Source organism: Rhinoderma darwinii, chromosome 11 (assembly GCF_050947455.1).
Source record: "Rhinoderma darwinii isolate aRhiDar2 chromosome 11, aRhiDar2.hap1, whole genome shotgun sequence".
Classification (NCBI taxonomy): Eukaryota; Metazoa; Chordata; class Amphibia; order Anura; family Rhinodermatidae; genus Rhinoderma; species Rhinoderma darwinii.
In genome coordinates this window covers 45,658,246-45,673,552 of record NC_134697.1, presented here as the reverse complement: position 1 = coordinate 45,673,552, position 15,307 = coordinate 45,658,246, and the positions used below count along the sequence as shown (strand labels likewise).

Here is a 15,307-nt window from a genome sequence, read left to right as displayed (position 1 = left end):
GTCCCTTCCTCAGGCTTATACAAAGGTTTTTCCCGGTTTTTCTTTTTTGTGTGTATAAAAGGATGTTTCTTTTTGTGTATCGTTGTATAAGCCTGAGGAAGGGACCTGTCCTGAAATGCATAGTGTTTTGACAATGAGATGTCAATATTATAACCATATACATCTATTGAATACTTACCTGCCAGGTGCCTTGTCACAAATGCTGCACTTTTTCTCCCTACTTTTTGATTCCTTCTCCCAGGCAAAGTGGATTTCACCCGTGGGACAGCAGCGGGTGTCAGCCGGCACCTAAAGAAAGATCATCATCGTCATCTATGCAAAGCAGTAGCGTTGTGCCTATACATGCACAACGAAACTAGGTGAGTAACCCAGCTCCCTTTTTACTGCTCTTGATTCCATTTCCAAACAGTATTACCTTAGAGGAGCGCTGCTTGTCCTCCTTCCTTTTTTTTTTTCTTCCACATATTCCTTTAGCTAGTGTCACACATAGAGAACCTGTAGACAGTGTCCCCTATAGAGTGCAACATACACAGTGCCCCCCGCAGATAGGACTATCCTGTAGATAGTGCCATCTGTAGTGCTACACACAGTGCCCCCTCTAGATAGTGCTCCCTGTACATAATGTCTCTTAGTTTCCACTGTAGATAGTGCCACAAATAGTGCCCTCAGTAAATAGAGTCACTCACAGAGCCTCCTATAGAGCGCCACTTGCAGTGTCTTGTGTTAATTGTGCCACACAGAGTGCCGCATACAGTTTCCCCTGTATAAAAATACCACACAGTGCCTCCTTTAGCTAGGGACACAGCACACCTGTAGATAGTGCCCCCTTTAGAGTGCAACATACACTGTGCCCCTGTAGATAGGACCCCGTAGATAGTGTCCCATGTAGATTATGACACACAGTGCCCCCTGTTGATAATGTCCCCTGTAGATAGTGTCACACAGTGCACCTCTGTAGATAGTGATACACACAGTGCCTGCCTAAAACAAATAAACATACTCATCTGTTTCTGTTCCCACACTATCCAGCAACGCAGGCCTGGCCTCCTCTAGCAGACCTTCTTCTTAAGAAACAATGCAGGTGGCACAATGACATCATTGTGACACCTGCATTACAGAAAAAGCAACAAATACCATGGCAGGGAACTGATGGTTCATTGCAATTGGGGAGCAGAAGGGAGTGACCTCATGGCAGATGCAACACTGGTCACAGTTACTTATCTGTTGTAATCAGGTGTTGTGATTTGTTAACAGGCAATCTTGTCATTTTTCCTTCAACGAGATGGGTTCCACTTTGGGGATTATGTACTGTATGTAATTTTGTGCTGTCATCTATCATTTGTTAAAACCACTCTCTAATATTATAATAAATAATAATGCATTACAATTAAACTGCTTAAGTGACATGATGTCTGAGCTTGATAGGCAGTCCATGTTCTTTAGCGGCAAACACAGAAATCAAAGGGCTCTGCCAATTGTACGTTTTTTTTTATCATTTAAGTTAACGTCCACCGTAATTTCAAAATAAATTTTTATGGGAGTCAGAGCTGTGTTTTTCCCACATAGAGCTCCATGTTCTCTGCTTCCCTTCATCCTGTCAAAGAGTTAAATGGTAAAATTCTGATTTGCCTGCTGCCATCACCAGGGGGAGCTAACTGCAATTGGGATTTATAAAAGTAGTATCAAATAACTGGGAGCTGTAAAAAACTGAATGCATTAAGTCCCCACTAGTGGCAGCTGCAGGAAAACGCTATGTCTGTGTGATGTGAAGCAGGAAAAGGACTTGACAGCCAGGCCCCTATTTATCATGGACCTGTTCTTACTAAGGAGGGCCCATAGTAAAAGCCCCATTCACATGCATTATACTATACTTTGTTACGGATTTTCACTGTAGAAACTCCAAAAAGAGGAGAAGAAAAATTCCTTCATTTAGATCGACACTAAATAAAATAAAATATTAAAAACTATGTGAACCTGGCCTTAGGAAATTTCATTGACAGCAATTACAGTTGAACCTTTTTTTTAATACCAGTGATGCCCCAGGATGTATAATTAGGAACCTCAGCATTGGTGTAACTGTATCAGCGTCTTCTGTTCTTTGTGGTAATATCATTTATTTGTGTAGTATGCGGTGTCACATTAATGTCAGCCGTATGTCCTTAGATCCACTGACTTCATTATGCTGACAAGCGCTAATTAAGAACTGTGTGTAAACTATGAGCAATCTTCTAATGCTGTTTTCAGAACACACTATAATTACCAATGCATTTACATAAGTATAAGATTACCCTTTAAGGCGGAATCGCATGTGGATGATTTTCCTTTTTAGCTCATGGGAGATGTGATCGGAATTCCCTATGTTCATTCTATAGAATTTTGTGCTGTATCAAGTCAGTCCTAATTTTACAATGATCCCATATTGGATACAGGCAACGCAAAAAATCTTGTTCTATTTACCTATTCATGTCATATTGAAATTCTGACCTAATTAAAATGAGATGAACTTGTTTAATCTAATTGAAATTCTTGTATTATTAGTTTACACATATATACACGTCTTTCTGGCCGCATGAAACAAGTTGGTTTATGGAAAGCAGACACTTTATGCATCAATGATTGTATCTATTTTAATACACCTGATTAAATGTCAAGTTGGCTGCCATGCAATAAATGGCAGAACATTGACGTGTAAAAGCTTCTCAGATAAACAGCATAATACATTTTATTGTGTGCAAGCAGAATGTCTCCTCTGCCTATGCAATAGGCAAGGAGATGGTCTGAAGCATTTCGGCCTGATGTAGTGGAAATATAATTATTTTATTTATCAACAACATGAATACATTACATAATACAAATCTTGTTCTTGACCCTGGTAGCTGCAATGCTATAGGGGTAAAACAGCAACCTGAAAAAATGGACTGTGGCTTTCCTAAGGGCCCTTTTACATGGGCAGATTTTCTACCCGGTAAACGAGCACTGATTGACTATACAGCATGTCGATTGGCACTCGTTTGCTCCATTTCAACCGAGGGAATGTATGGGGATGAACGGTCAGTAATAAAAATACAAGGAGATTTGCTGCCGACAATTGACCATAAAAGATCCAATCAGCCAACAAACAAGTGTTTGCTCGTTGGTCGGCTGATTGCTGCATTGTTTACACAGGGCAATAATCGGGAACGAGCCTTCATACAAATGCTCATTCACCTATCATTGGCCCATGTGACAGGGCATTAAGATCAGTTCTAAGATAACAGGCTACTTTATTTGTGTGGCACAACATGGCATGCTGCAGAGCAAGTAACAATTGTGGGAGATTTTCAGCTCTGAAGCCTGCAGAATTGTGAACGCAGCTCTGACCTGTAATTCAGACTGAAATTCGGGATCAATACAAGATAAGAAATGTCATATATTTACAAAGTTACTCAACTTGTCATGTAACTTTATTTTATATATATGCTTCAAAATGGTGACCAAAGATGGACATACCCTTGAAAGTAAATTTACAGAAAACCCCTATATATCTATGAATTGTAATAGACAAATATAAGATAAGTAGGTTGTTCTGAGACTGTGGTACTTATTTCAAAGCAAGTCTATTCTAATTCACCTTGTACAGTCTCTAAATTGGCAAGAAAACAATTTGCCATGTATTTTTAAAAAAAAATAATGGTTATGTATGTTCTTTAAAACCCACCTTTCTGTGTTTAGATGGTAATTGAAACGTAGATGCATCTCATATGTTTATCTTCAGTCTGAGCTTTTGCCTCCATATTTAAAAATGATCTAATCCATAATACATTATTTCACTTTATTTTCTTTCCTGTTTGCTGCAAGACGAGGGAAGCATTAGATGTCATAATTTTTTTTCAATTTCCCATAATCTGCAAAAGCACATAAAAGAAGTGAAATGAAAAATGTATGTGCCTGCGGGAGCTATTTCCTTATTGTCCTTTAAATTACAGTTGCAAATAGATGTGTTTATTGCAATATATAGGTGCTACACTTATAGATAATTCTAAAATGACAGTGTTAAAAAGGCTCTACTTTATTTATTTTTTAAATAACTTGTGTGTGCAATATTCAGAGTTTACAATCTAAGGCCAGTTTTACACAAGCGTATAAAGGCTTCGTACAGAAGCTGTCTTCTTTGAGCCAAGAACAATATTGGGTCCCGTTAGAACAAACCGAGACCTGACCCAAATGGGATCCGACTGGTCCTGATCCCGTTCTTGGCTCTAAATATAAGACTCTGAGTCATAAGACGCTCATTTGACATGAACTGCATTCACATAACTGTATTATTAGCTATAACTACTTTTCCCTAATGGGACCCATTCAACAGTATTGCTTGCCATGTGAATACAACCAATCCCAATGCCAGTATTAATGTGCCTGTTTGGACCCTTAAAATAAGAGTTACGGTTCATTCTCTAGTCCAACATGTTTCAATTCTTTATTTCTCTTGAGGGCACCAATTGATAATGTCACCAGGGTTGGAGATGAGAACATTTTGTGGTGTTTTCTACTTGTATTTCATGGATAGATAAATTGAAATTTTTTAAAGAAATGTAATGAAATGTAATAAAATGGTCATTCAACAATGTAAAATTTAATTCAGAGAAGGTAGAGTAGCTGGAAAAAAAATACTTATATGGTATAGTTAGACCTCAATTTGATGTGGTAGTTGATGAGCCTGTAGCTAATATTTAATAACATTTATTTCTTAGGGTCACTTAAATTATAACAAATAGAAAATACCAATCTGCATCCCACACAATACCATCTGCATAATAATAATAATAATAATAATAATAACAATAATGTAATATTTTGTCTTCTAGGGAAGATGTCCGAACAGCAAACGTTATTGCTGCTGAGGCTGTGATGTGTCTTGTCATTGACAGAGAGTAAGTTCCATTTTAATTCATATTAAGAAAAAAGAAACTGCAGATTTATGTTACAAATGTTAAAATGGCATGTTTTATGGCATTGGACCAGGCTGGGTACCTGATCTCACACAGGAGAATGATAGAAAATGTCATCTAAATTGCTGCTTTAAATATTTGTAGTCAGACTGGTCTGGATTGAATCTATGGACTGATCTATTTGCCCCATATGTTAGGACCGTTGCTATAGGGTTCTAGAAAAACGAAAGAAATCATTGTGGGGGCAAATGTATGCTATGTATAAAATATTGTGGTATTATTAATATTGAGGTTTTACTATAGCCATAATAAAATCTAGTGTTTAACCTTCGCAGTCTGAGTAGGTTTCCTGTAAGACATTATTTTACATGGGCCAGCGAATGTGTTGGATCATGCACTAACACAGGGGAATTACTTCTGCTACGCATCTGTGCCTGGCAAAAACCGCCAAGAAAGCCCATTCATTAACTCTGAGCCACTTAGTTCAGTTGATTAATGAAAATTAATGTAAAAGAAAGAGAAGCCGTTTTTCACAGCAACCAGTCAGAAAATTGAGAGCTGCAATCTGATTGGTCCCCATGGGCACCATCACTGTATTTAATAGATTTGGGCAGCTCAATGAGGGTGTGGCCGGGGGCTGGGGACAGGCAGGTTGTACCGCAATTGCAATGTCACAACTGGGACAGCAATACTTTATTTAAAATATAAAAAAGTTGGTATCGAGGCATAAATTGTATATCAAAGGGACACATTTGACATACAAACAAATTTGTCAGATATATGGCCCAAACGTGAGGTGATCCCAAACAACTTTTATTAATAATAAGACTACGGGCCTATTCAGACGAGCGATGTTCACGCCTGTGTGCTCTCCGAGTATACAACAGACAGCACACACACTGAACACTGACCCATTAATGTCAATGGGCTTATTCATTTGACTGATTTTCCACCATTGGTCCGTGCAATAAAAAATTGCAGCATGCACTACTTTGGTCTGATTCTCGCATTAGTCTCACCCATTCAATGTGTCCGTGAAAAAAATCTGACAGTGCATTGATAATATCCGAGTGTGGTCCATTTTTCACCCATAAACTGCCAGAAGATGCTAAAAAAAAAAGCTGGACTTTTTTTGGATGGACATAAAAAATGATGAGCCCTGATGTTACACAGACATTAAAAACTGACACACGGAACGCACGCTGACACAATCCTGATTTAACGCTGATGTAAAATTGTCAGTTTTTTCCTAAAGAAACACAGACGCGTTTTAGAATGCTCGACTGAATAGAGCCTAACAATAAAACAGCAGAAGAGTAATAATCTTCCACATTTATTAGGCTATTAAACACTTATTTATATCAATAATAAAATCTGATTTTTATGTACTCTTATCTGCTCTGTCAGAACAATATAATTTCATCCAGCAGATGACTTAAAACGATCAGCAGAGGACAGAACGATTCTTACTTTAAATTATTCATCTCAAGGCAATTTGCGTCTAATCATTTCAATCTTTGTCAGGCGTTCCAAAAAATATTTTAGCCATTTTAGTGTTCCTGTCTTTTTATGTAATTTAACAGTTCTGTTTCCCATTTGTCAAAATAAGTGATTTATCATATTTAAAGCATACCTGCACTTTTATGCATCTTTTATGTATATTATTATGGTGTGTGGGTTGGCAGAGTTTGGTCCATGAGTTAAAACTTCTGACAAATTTAAGCTCATTACATCTCCCATTGATTCAATGGAGCTCCCGTCCAAATAGGTTGGAGGTACAGAAACCTTGAAGCTATGAGCTGAGTGGACATGACACTTGGAAGAGCACTGTGGATCCTTTTATTTGTAGATCACAGCTCACAAACAACCATTTGACAATGACATATCAGACGGTCTGTAAAAGATAAGCTTAGGGATATATAGTTTTCTACGATTTGATTCAGTATGTAAAGAGCAGTTTAAATACAACCGGGACTCATAGAGAAAGCCTGTGAGTCCCTCTTCACCCCGCCCACACAGTGATTGACAGCTCGTTCTACATACAAACTCATAAAGGGAATTCTGTCAATCACTCTGTGTGGGTGGAAAAAAGCAGGATTCACAGGATTTTTCTATGAGTACTGGCAACATTTAATTAGCTTTTTAGGAGAGCGTAGGAAACCTGACGGCTTTGAACATAAGAATATTTTTTAGGATAACACAGAAATAAAAAGAACAAAGAAAGCTATGAAAATACTACTGGGGAGCAAAATACCTTTTCAGTGTGATAATATTAGGATTTAGACAAACTTATGTGGATAAAATATTACAAAGTATTTCATACAGCTACCTGAGCCAAGACCAGATCAAGTCCATTAAAATAGATCAGGGCTGTCCAGAGATGTAAATCCAAGTGGCCGGAAGCAATACGTGAGGTAAGAACTAGGAAGAAAAATCATTGTGCCTCTGCTGAACTTCTGGGAGGTTTCAACCGTTGCTGGGACTTCGTGTTGGAGTTTCGATGCTTCCTTGTTATTCTAAGTTATCTAAACTTTCTTTAGAGAACAGAGCTGCCCTTAGAGGTCTTTTTTTGGGGGGGGGGGATTTATTGTGATTATAGCATTCTATCACAGTCTGACTATGTGTATGCAAAATATTGTTCTTGATGCTCTTTTCCACGACGGGACAGATAAGGGCGTTTAAATACATTACAAAAAAAAACAATGTAAAAAAATATAGAAAGATTCATGTAAAAAAAACAAAAAACAGCACGTTACACGTTTTCTTTTCCAACACTCACTTGCAAAACAACATTTAAAATTGGACTTATGGGCATTTGCATTGATTTATTTGTGCTATATCCATGACACCAATACATCCCAGCTCTCAGTGCCTAAAATATTTATAAGTAGCCTTAACACTTTTGTTTATATGGCCCTAGTCATTTAGCTACCCTATATAAGTTACCCTATATAAGTTAGGCTTCATGCACATGGCAGAGCCATATTACCGAGCTCTAAGCACTCTGTGTCACCATGTGGTGCTCCACGCGTCGCCATATTATGCCATAGGCGTTGCTTCTAGGGGAGAAAAGCTCTGTATTATGGTATCTAATTCAGCATGTCACAGTTATTTTTTAATAAATCCAATAAAAATAAAAACACCTGCATGAAATTGTGGGCATACGGATATAAAGAGGGGTCCTCAAGTCTATGGGAATCCTATTACAGCTCCATACAACTCTATGATTGTATATAAAGCCTTAGGGCATGCCCAGACATGGCGGAATTCTTCCGCAGCTGTCCGCATCAATGCCGCACAGAATCTGCGTTGCAGATCTGCCCAAAATGGGCATTAAATTGATGCGGACTAGCCGTTGCGTATTGAGGTGAAAGTACTTCCCTTCTCTCTATCAGTGCAGGATAGAGAGAAGGGACAGCACTTTCCCTAGTGAAAGTAAAAGAATTTCATACTTACCGGCCGTTGTCTTGCTGACGCGTCCCTCTTTCGGCATCCAGCCCGACCTCCCTGGATGACGCGGCAGTCCATGTGACCACTGCAGCCTGTGACTTAGACTGAAACGTCATCCTGGGAAGCCGGACTGGAGGAAGAAGCAGGGAGTTATCGGTAAGTATGAACTTCTATTTTTTTTACAGGTTGATGTACATAGGGATTGGTAGTCACTGTCCAGGGTGCAGAAACAGTTACTGACGATCGCTTAACTCTTTCAGGACCCTGGACAGTGACTATTTACTGATGTCGCCTAGCAATGCTCCCGTAATTACGGGTGCACACACGTAGTCACCCGTAATTATGGGTGCACACACGTAGTCACCCGTAATTATGGGTGCACACACGTAGTCACCCGTAATTATGGGAGCCCCATTGACTTCCTCAGTCTGGCTGTAGACCTAGAAATACATAGGTCCAGCCAGAATGAAGAAATGTCATGTTAGTAAAACCAATATGCTCCGCAGCACACATAACATCTACATAACATATGCGGACTTCATTGCGGAATTTTTAATCTCCATTGAAGTCAATGGAGAAATTCCGCAATGAGTCCACAACCAGTCCGCCACACGTCCGCAACAACCATTGTATGCTGCGGACACCAAATTCCGCACCGCAGCCTATGCTCCGCAGCGGAATTGTCCGCAACGTGCAAACAAACCCTACTAAAAAGCTGTGGAAGGCAATGGAGAAACGGGTCCGCTGCGGATTTCCGCTGCGGAGTGTCCGCAGTGGAATTCCAGAGCAATTCTGCCACATCTGGCCATGTCCTTAGTGTACTGAGCACTGCTAGACAAGGTAATCACAGCGTAAGCTAGGAAAATAGGGGTCATTAAATATGTTTCAGTAGCTTGTAGATATAGTTCTTAATGTATTAGAGAAAGAATACTGTATCTATAGAAGTACAAAAAAAAGTGATGACTTTAAAGAACTCAAAAAGCTAGATTCATCCTTTATTTGGATTATCTACTAAGAACTTACTTCAGACCATGACGTATTGTCAAAAGAAATGAACAGCCAAAACATACAAGTAACGGATTACTCCTAATAAGCCACTTCTAGCTGGCCTGCCCTAACATTCACGAGAGTCATGCTTTATTTCCAGAAGCAGATAAATGAATTGGAAATGAGTGTAGTATAAATACACATGCAAACAGTTCCATCAGTTTATGTTCCTAATGAGAAAAATTAATAATTAAGTGACTATGTCAACGTTTCAGCGGCTAGTTTTTCCTGGACAAATGACTTGTTTCCTAGACCTCTAGTACAGGCATTAATAGGTTGGAGAGATATTGTCTAAAATAATCAACGTTGGATGAAATGTTTTTACATTGTCTGCAATCCATGCTGAGATAAAAGGCATGCGGAAGATACTGAAGCTCTTGGCAATTCGATGTCCCAATGTCTTGTTTATGTGCTGTGTTAATGGTCTAGCGGTCGTTTTGATTGGGGCTGTTTGTTAACTATGTTTTGTGTTTTTTGTAGCTCTTTCAAGCATTTGATTGGAGGGTTGGATGATGTTTCTAACAAGGCTTATGAAGATGCTGAGGCAAAGGCAAAGTAAGTGATATGTGATGTTGTATGTATTACTAGGGCTAATGCTTGTGTTTCAGCAATAAAGAATGACACAAAGAAGGGAGAAGCGTAAGGGCTTGTCCACACGTAACGGAATTGCTGCAGAAAATTTATGCAGCAATTCCGCAGAAACTAGCAGGATTTACACTGCAGAAAAACCGCACTATTTCCTGCGTTTTGTACTGCAGAAAATGTTGCAGAATTTGCTGCTTTTCTCTCAATGCTGGGAGATGGTGACATCTCCTCTGAAAAATGCAGCAAATCAGTCCACTTTCCGCAGCAGGAATTGACATTTTGCAGTATGAAAATTACGCACCGCAGGTAAATTTCTGGTCTGAAATTTTATGCAGTGTGTGGTTGAGATTTCTTAAATCCCATCTACTTTGCTACTACTGTACTTTACTGCGTATTTTCCGTCCACAATTCCAGACAGAAAATACGCAGCATTATGGTTGGGAAAATAAATCTCATTCATTGTATGATGGAAAGTTATACAACTTTCCAATATACTTTCTGCATCAATTGTTCATGGTTTTCAAGACCTCTGCTTGACATATTTCAATGGTAACCTTCATTGTTTACTTTCAGTGGATAGAAATCTGTCCTGGTCATGTGATGTACGCAGAGGTGTATGGCTCGTTACAGTACAGTTATCTGAGCTTTGTCTTGTAACCAGCCCTGCACCTGTGTGATCATCACATGACCAGGACAGATTTCTATCCACTAAAAGGAAACAATAAAGGTTCCTATTGAATGACTGAAAGCAGTAATCTTGAAAACAGGGATGAATTAATACAGAAAAAATATTGAAACATTTTATATTTTCCTTTATACAAAGAATAACAATTATTTGCTGAAACCATAAAACTTAACAAATGATTCCTTTATAACTAGAAAATCTCTTTCTTCCATTGTATCTGAATGAAAAAAGGCATGCTTGAGTCTTTAAAACCGAAATTATACTTAAAGGGTATGTTCACACGCAGTGTTTTCAGGCGTATTTCGGGCATTTACACCTCGAATTACGCCTGCAAAACGGCTCCATTACGCCTACAAACATCTGCCCATTGCCTGCAATGGGTTTTACGATGTTCTGTTCCCACGAGCCTTTATTTTATGCGTTGCTGTCAAAAAACGGAGTGTAAAAAGACGCTCCGTAAAAAGAAGTAGCATGTCACTAATCTAATAGGCGCGGTCACACTAATAATTATAGTGAAAATTGTGTCCCAAAACATTTATTATTTTAAAAGTTATGAGCATTTTTCTTAAAATGTAAATGAGCCTTTATTAGACAACTGGGAGGTAACACCAGCGACTCTCCTGGGGTGGAGCCTCCTCACAGCCTCTGATGCTGTCCTATTAGCATGAAGCTGCTTCACACAGTGTGAGTGACTGAGGCTGGAGGGAAGGGGGATCGCTTCAAACAGTCATATCTCTGACTGTGGACCACCTAGAACAGTGGTTCTAGTGGCATATGAAAGAGGAGATTCTAATCTTTGATATAACACCAGGATCTATGACACAACCGGAGATATTGGCAGTTAAAAACACAGTCGGGAATGGAAGTTGTATACTATATTCTCACACTGCGTTGCTGGGCAGGGAAGGGAAGGGGGAGAAGCTGTATGCTGATTGGACAGCGTCATACAGAAAACATTACACGCCCACAGTGAAAAGAAAGAGTCACCTCCTATTTTACTATTAGAGCCACATTAGCATATCTAGAAAAATGCTCAGAACTTTGCAAATAATAAACATTTTTTTTTTTTTTTTACAACAACTCACACTGAAGTTATCAGCAAAAAAAGGGCCTATTAGATTAGTTAGGAGATAGGGAATTAATAAACTGGTGACAGATCCTCTTTAAAGGGCAACGCTTATGGCTCTTACTTCAAGTATACATATTTATAGCGGCTTCTCCTGGTTGAAGAACCCGATCAGGGAGTAATTTAAGGCCACTTTCACACAGCGGTATTTTGGTCAGTATTTTGCATCAGTATTTGTAGACCTAAATCCGGAGCGGAACCCACACAAAGATAAAGTATAATGGAAAGATTTGCACCTTTCAGTGTTTTGGACCCACTCCTGGTTATGGCTTACAAATGCTGATGCAAAATACTGACCAGAAAACTGCCGTGTGAAAGAGACCTTAGGGTAAATGTGGAGATATTGCTAAAACAAAATGTATCGCAGTCGTCACCCACCTGTCATTCTTGAAAAACATATGAATATTTAAGGCCTACTGCTGTAGGTGACACTTATCTTTCTACATTGAGGATCCACAAAACTAGGAGCTGGAGATATTCTGTAGCTTATGTTTTATGTAATGGGATATTCTGGAATATATTCTCCAGGGTATTGGTTGTTCACTGTTCTCAACAAGTTACAGTCTTTACAGGCTTCAGAGCGTTGTAAGAGAATCATTTGAAGCTTATCCAACCGTGACAACATAGCAATCAGTTATTTGACATTAGTGTAGATGTGTTTCATCTCGATCAGCAGGGTCTACAGAAATGTCTACTAGGAAGGTAGACTAAAGGTTCATTTACACTTGGACATATCGTTAGAATTCGGTAGTTTAAAAACAATTCTAACAAAATAATAATTGGCCATTGCAAATGCACAAGATGATCAACAGTACAGCTATATTTTCTTGTTGCATAGATAAAAAAAACATTGTTATACACATCGGTACCTGCAAATGTAAATGCCAAATGCAGCAACATTTAGAATATGTTTGCCTGTCTAGCACAGAGGTCTCACGAGAGATGTTTCTAGGCTATGGTGAAGCTGCTCTTTGCCCATCAAGTGGGGGAATGACTCCTCTTCAGTGATCTTTCTGATGGAATATGTACATCAGATACGTGGAAGGATATTTCAAACCACCAATCATTGGTCTGTGGTTTGAAAAATTATTCTGGTCTTATAGGGGTCTATACAGGGCCGTAGCTATAAGGGGTGCAGCGGTAAAAGCCGCACCTGAACCCTGGTTCCTGAGGTCCCTTAAGAAGATTACAGTATTATGAATGGTAGATAGAAGCTGTTTTAGATTAAGCATTGGGGCCCAGGAGCTACAACTTACCCACGTGTGATTACAGATATCCAATAAGTCAGGTTTGTGTGACCTTTGGTTGATAGCGTGACATACGGTAAATGTTCTAGAATCAGGTGGCTTGCTTATCACGAGGAAAGGGAGTCTGGCAATTGGCATTTTTCCCTGGTCATTTGTTGTTGTTTGTATATGACCTTTCTGGCTAAGTAAAAATGTCAGATCATGAAAATGGCCATATGCACTAAATAAGGTGGAGAAGAAAGTGGCACTTAATGTGAGTTTTTAGTTAGAAAACAATGTATAGAAGATTGGTCAACTCCTTTAGCCTCCATCAGTTGATAAAATATATCTACAGGGATGTCAGACGCAAAAATGGCATATCAAAGAAATGGAACCTACAAATGCCAAAAAGTTCTTTCCTGCATCTGCTGAAGGGCCTAATTTGAGGGTTGGGAGAGAAACATGTAGATTACTCGTGGTTAGGCCTTCTGCAAAACGAAGTCCCATAGTCCATCCAGGATAATCTCATCTTGGAGTTTTGTGTTTTCCCTATTATTGTATGGGATTCCTCCAGTTAGTCCAGTTTCCTCCCATACTCCAAAAATATAGCTGACTGGTCAGTTGCCTTCTTGTGCAATTGTCAAAAGGAAGGTTCCAATAGCGTTGAGTCCATTTATGACCAGTTTTACTTTTGCCTCTAATCTAAAATATAAGAAATGACAGTGTAATTCGCTGTGCAGAGCAGTGCAGTGTTTTCATGAGGACCTTGTATGGGTTCAAATCCCCATTCAAGTCAATTCTCACACATACAGTATATACATTTATTTGGCACAATTTAAGCCAGACAGGATACAGACATTGACGTACATAGATAGAGAAGACTTCATATTAAAGTAAACCCCCCATTATAGTGTCAGGTTTTCCCACCCCGGACCAGGACACTTGGACCAATATCCCACCTACTTTGCTAATAATGCAGTTCCTTGAAATAGTGCTGGTACATGACAAAGGGATTGGAGCCAATATGGCTTGGTCCGCTTTCCAAGGGCCCCATAGGATCTGTATGAGCTGCCTTTATGGTATGTAAGATCAAGCGGTCATATGTGAGCATAGAATATATTAAAATAATTATTTTTTTAAAACGTATATACACTAAAATGATTTTTATATATTTCTAGGTAGATCTCCATTAACGCGTTCATTCTCCTTTTGGTATAAATAGACTGCTGTCTCGTAATCTGTAGAGTTGCCCATTCTATGGCGGGCCATGCACATACTGAACGGCTGTTTGTCTTGTACACCTCATTAGATTGAAAATATACCAGCCCCATGTAGTAACAGTCCTTCTATGTGAAATTAAAACCCTTCCTCTGTTATATGCACCACGCGTGGCTAATATAGCGCTAACATATTCCGCAGCACTGTATAGACTTTGTCGCCATTCACATTTTTCCATGCCCCCAATGGGGCTCACAATCGAATTTCCCTATCTAAGATACACAGTAGGGCAATTTCATAAGAACGCCATTAACCTACCAGTATGTTTTTGGAGTGTAGAAGGAGACTGGAGTTCCTGGAGAAAAAGCCCAAAAACACAGAGAGAACATACAACCTCCATGCAGATGTTGCCCTTGGTAGTAGTTGAATCTAAGACCTCAGTGCTACGCAGCAACAGTGCTAACTCAGGCGATTAGATCTCTATTAAAGTCACTCTAACAATTGTTCTTTAAATTAAAAAAATATATATTTTCCATTGTTGCAGAAAATTGCAGCGTCTTTGAATTAACTTTGTGGCCACTTTCTATTATGTTATCTCACTACCGTATATCACTTATTCTGCTCTCTCTTCGTTTTCATCCTAAGTGCTGAAACCACTTAGTTGTAATTGTGCTGTGTAAATGCCTACACCCCGCCAGGCTCATCAGCACTTACAGAAAATCATAATTGGAAAGTGATCTGTAAAAGATGCTTTAATTTGAGTATCAGTATTAACCCAACTGGAGCAAAACAGTATTTCAAGTAACATGGAATATCACAAAATATTGTTAGGGCTTATTCACACGAATGGGATCATCGGCCGTGTGACGGCAGCTTTTTAAACGTCCGTCACATGGTTGCATTAGAATCAATGTAATTCTATTGGGCTATTCACACGCCTGTTTTCTAACAGGTCGTGTGAACGGCCCGTGAAAAAATAAGACATGTCCTATTTTTGACCGTTTTCACGGTTCCCTCAATAGACTCAAGTAAATTATTAGGT

General features: G+C 39.1%; 1 protein-coding gene across 2 annotated transcripts in view; it reads left to right on the top strand.

Annotated features, from left to right (window-relative positions):
• Positions 1-15,307, top strand: part of PRKG1 (protein kinase cGMP-dependent 1) — a 699,395-nt gene that overhangs the window by 640,585 nt on the left and 43,503 nt on the right. For both annotated transcript variants that reach the window (XM_075841194.1, XM_075841192.1), the window contains exons 8-9: positions 4,845-4,910; positions 9,906-9,980. In XM_075841194.1, the coding sequence (XP_075697309.1) occupies positions 4,845-4,910; positions 9,906-9,980 (141 nt within the window). The remainder of the gene's footprint in view (positions 1-4,844; positions 4,911-9,905; positions 9,981-15,307) is intronic.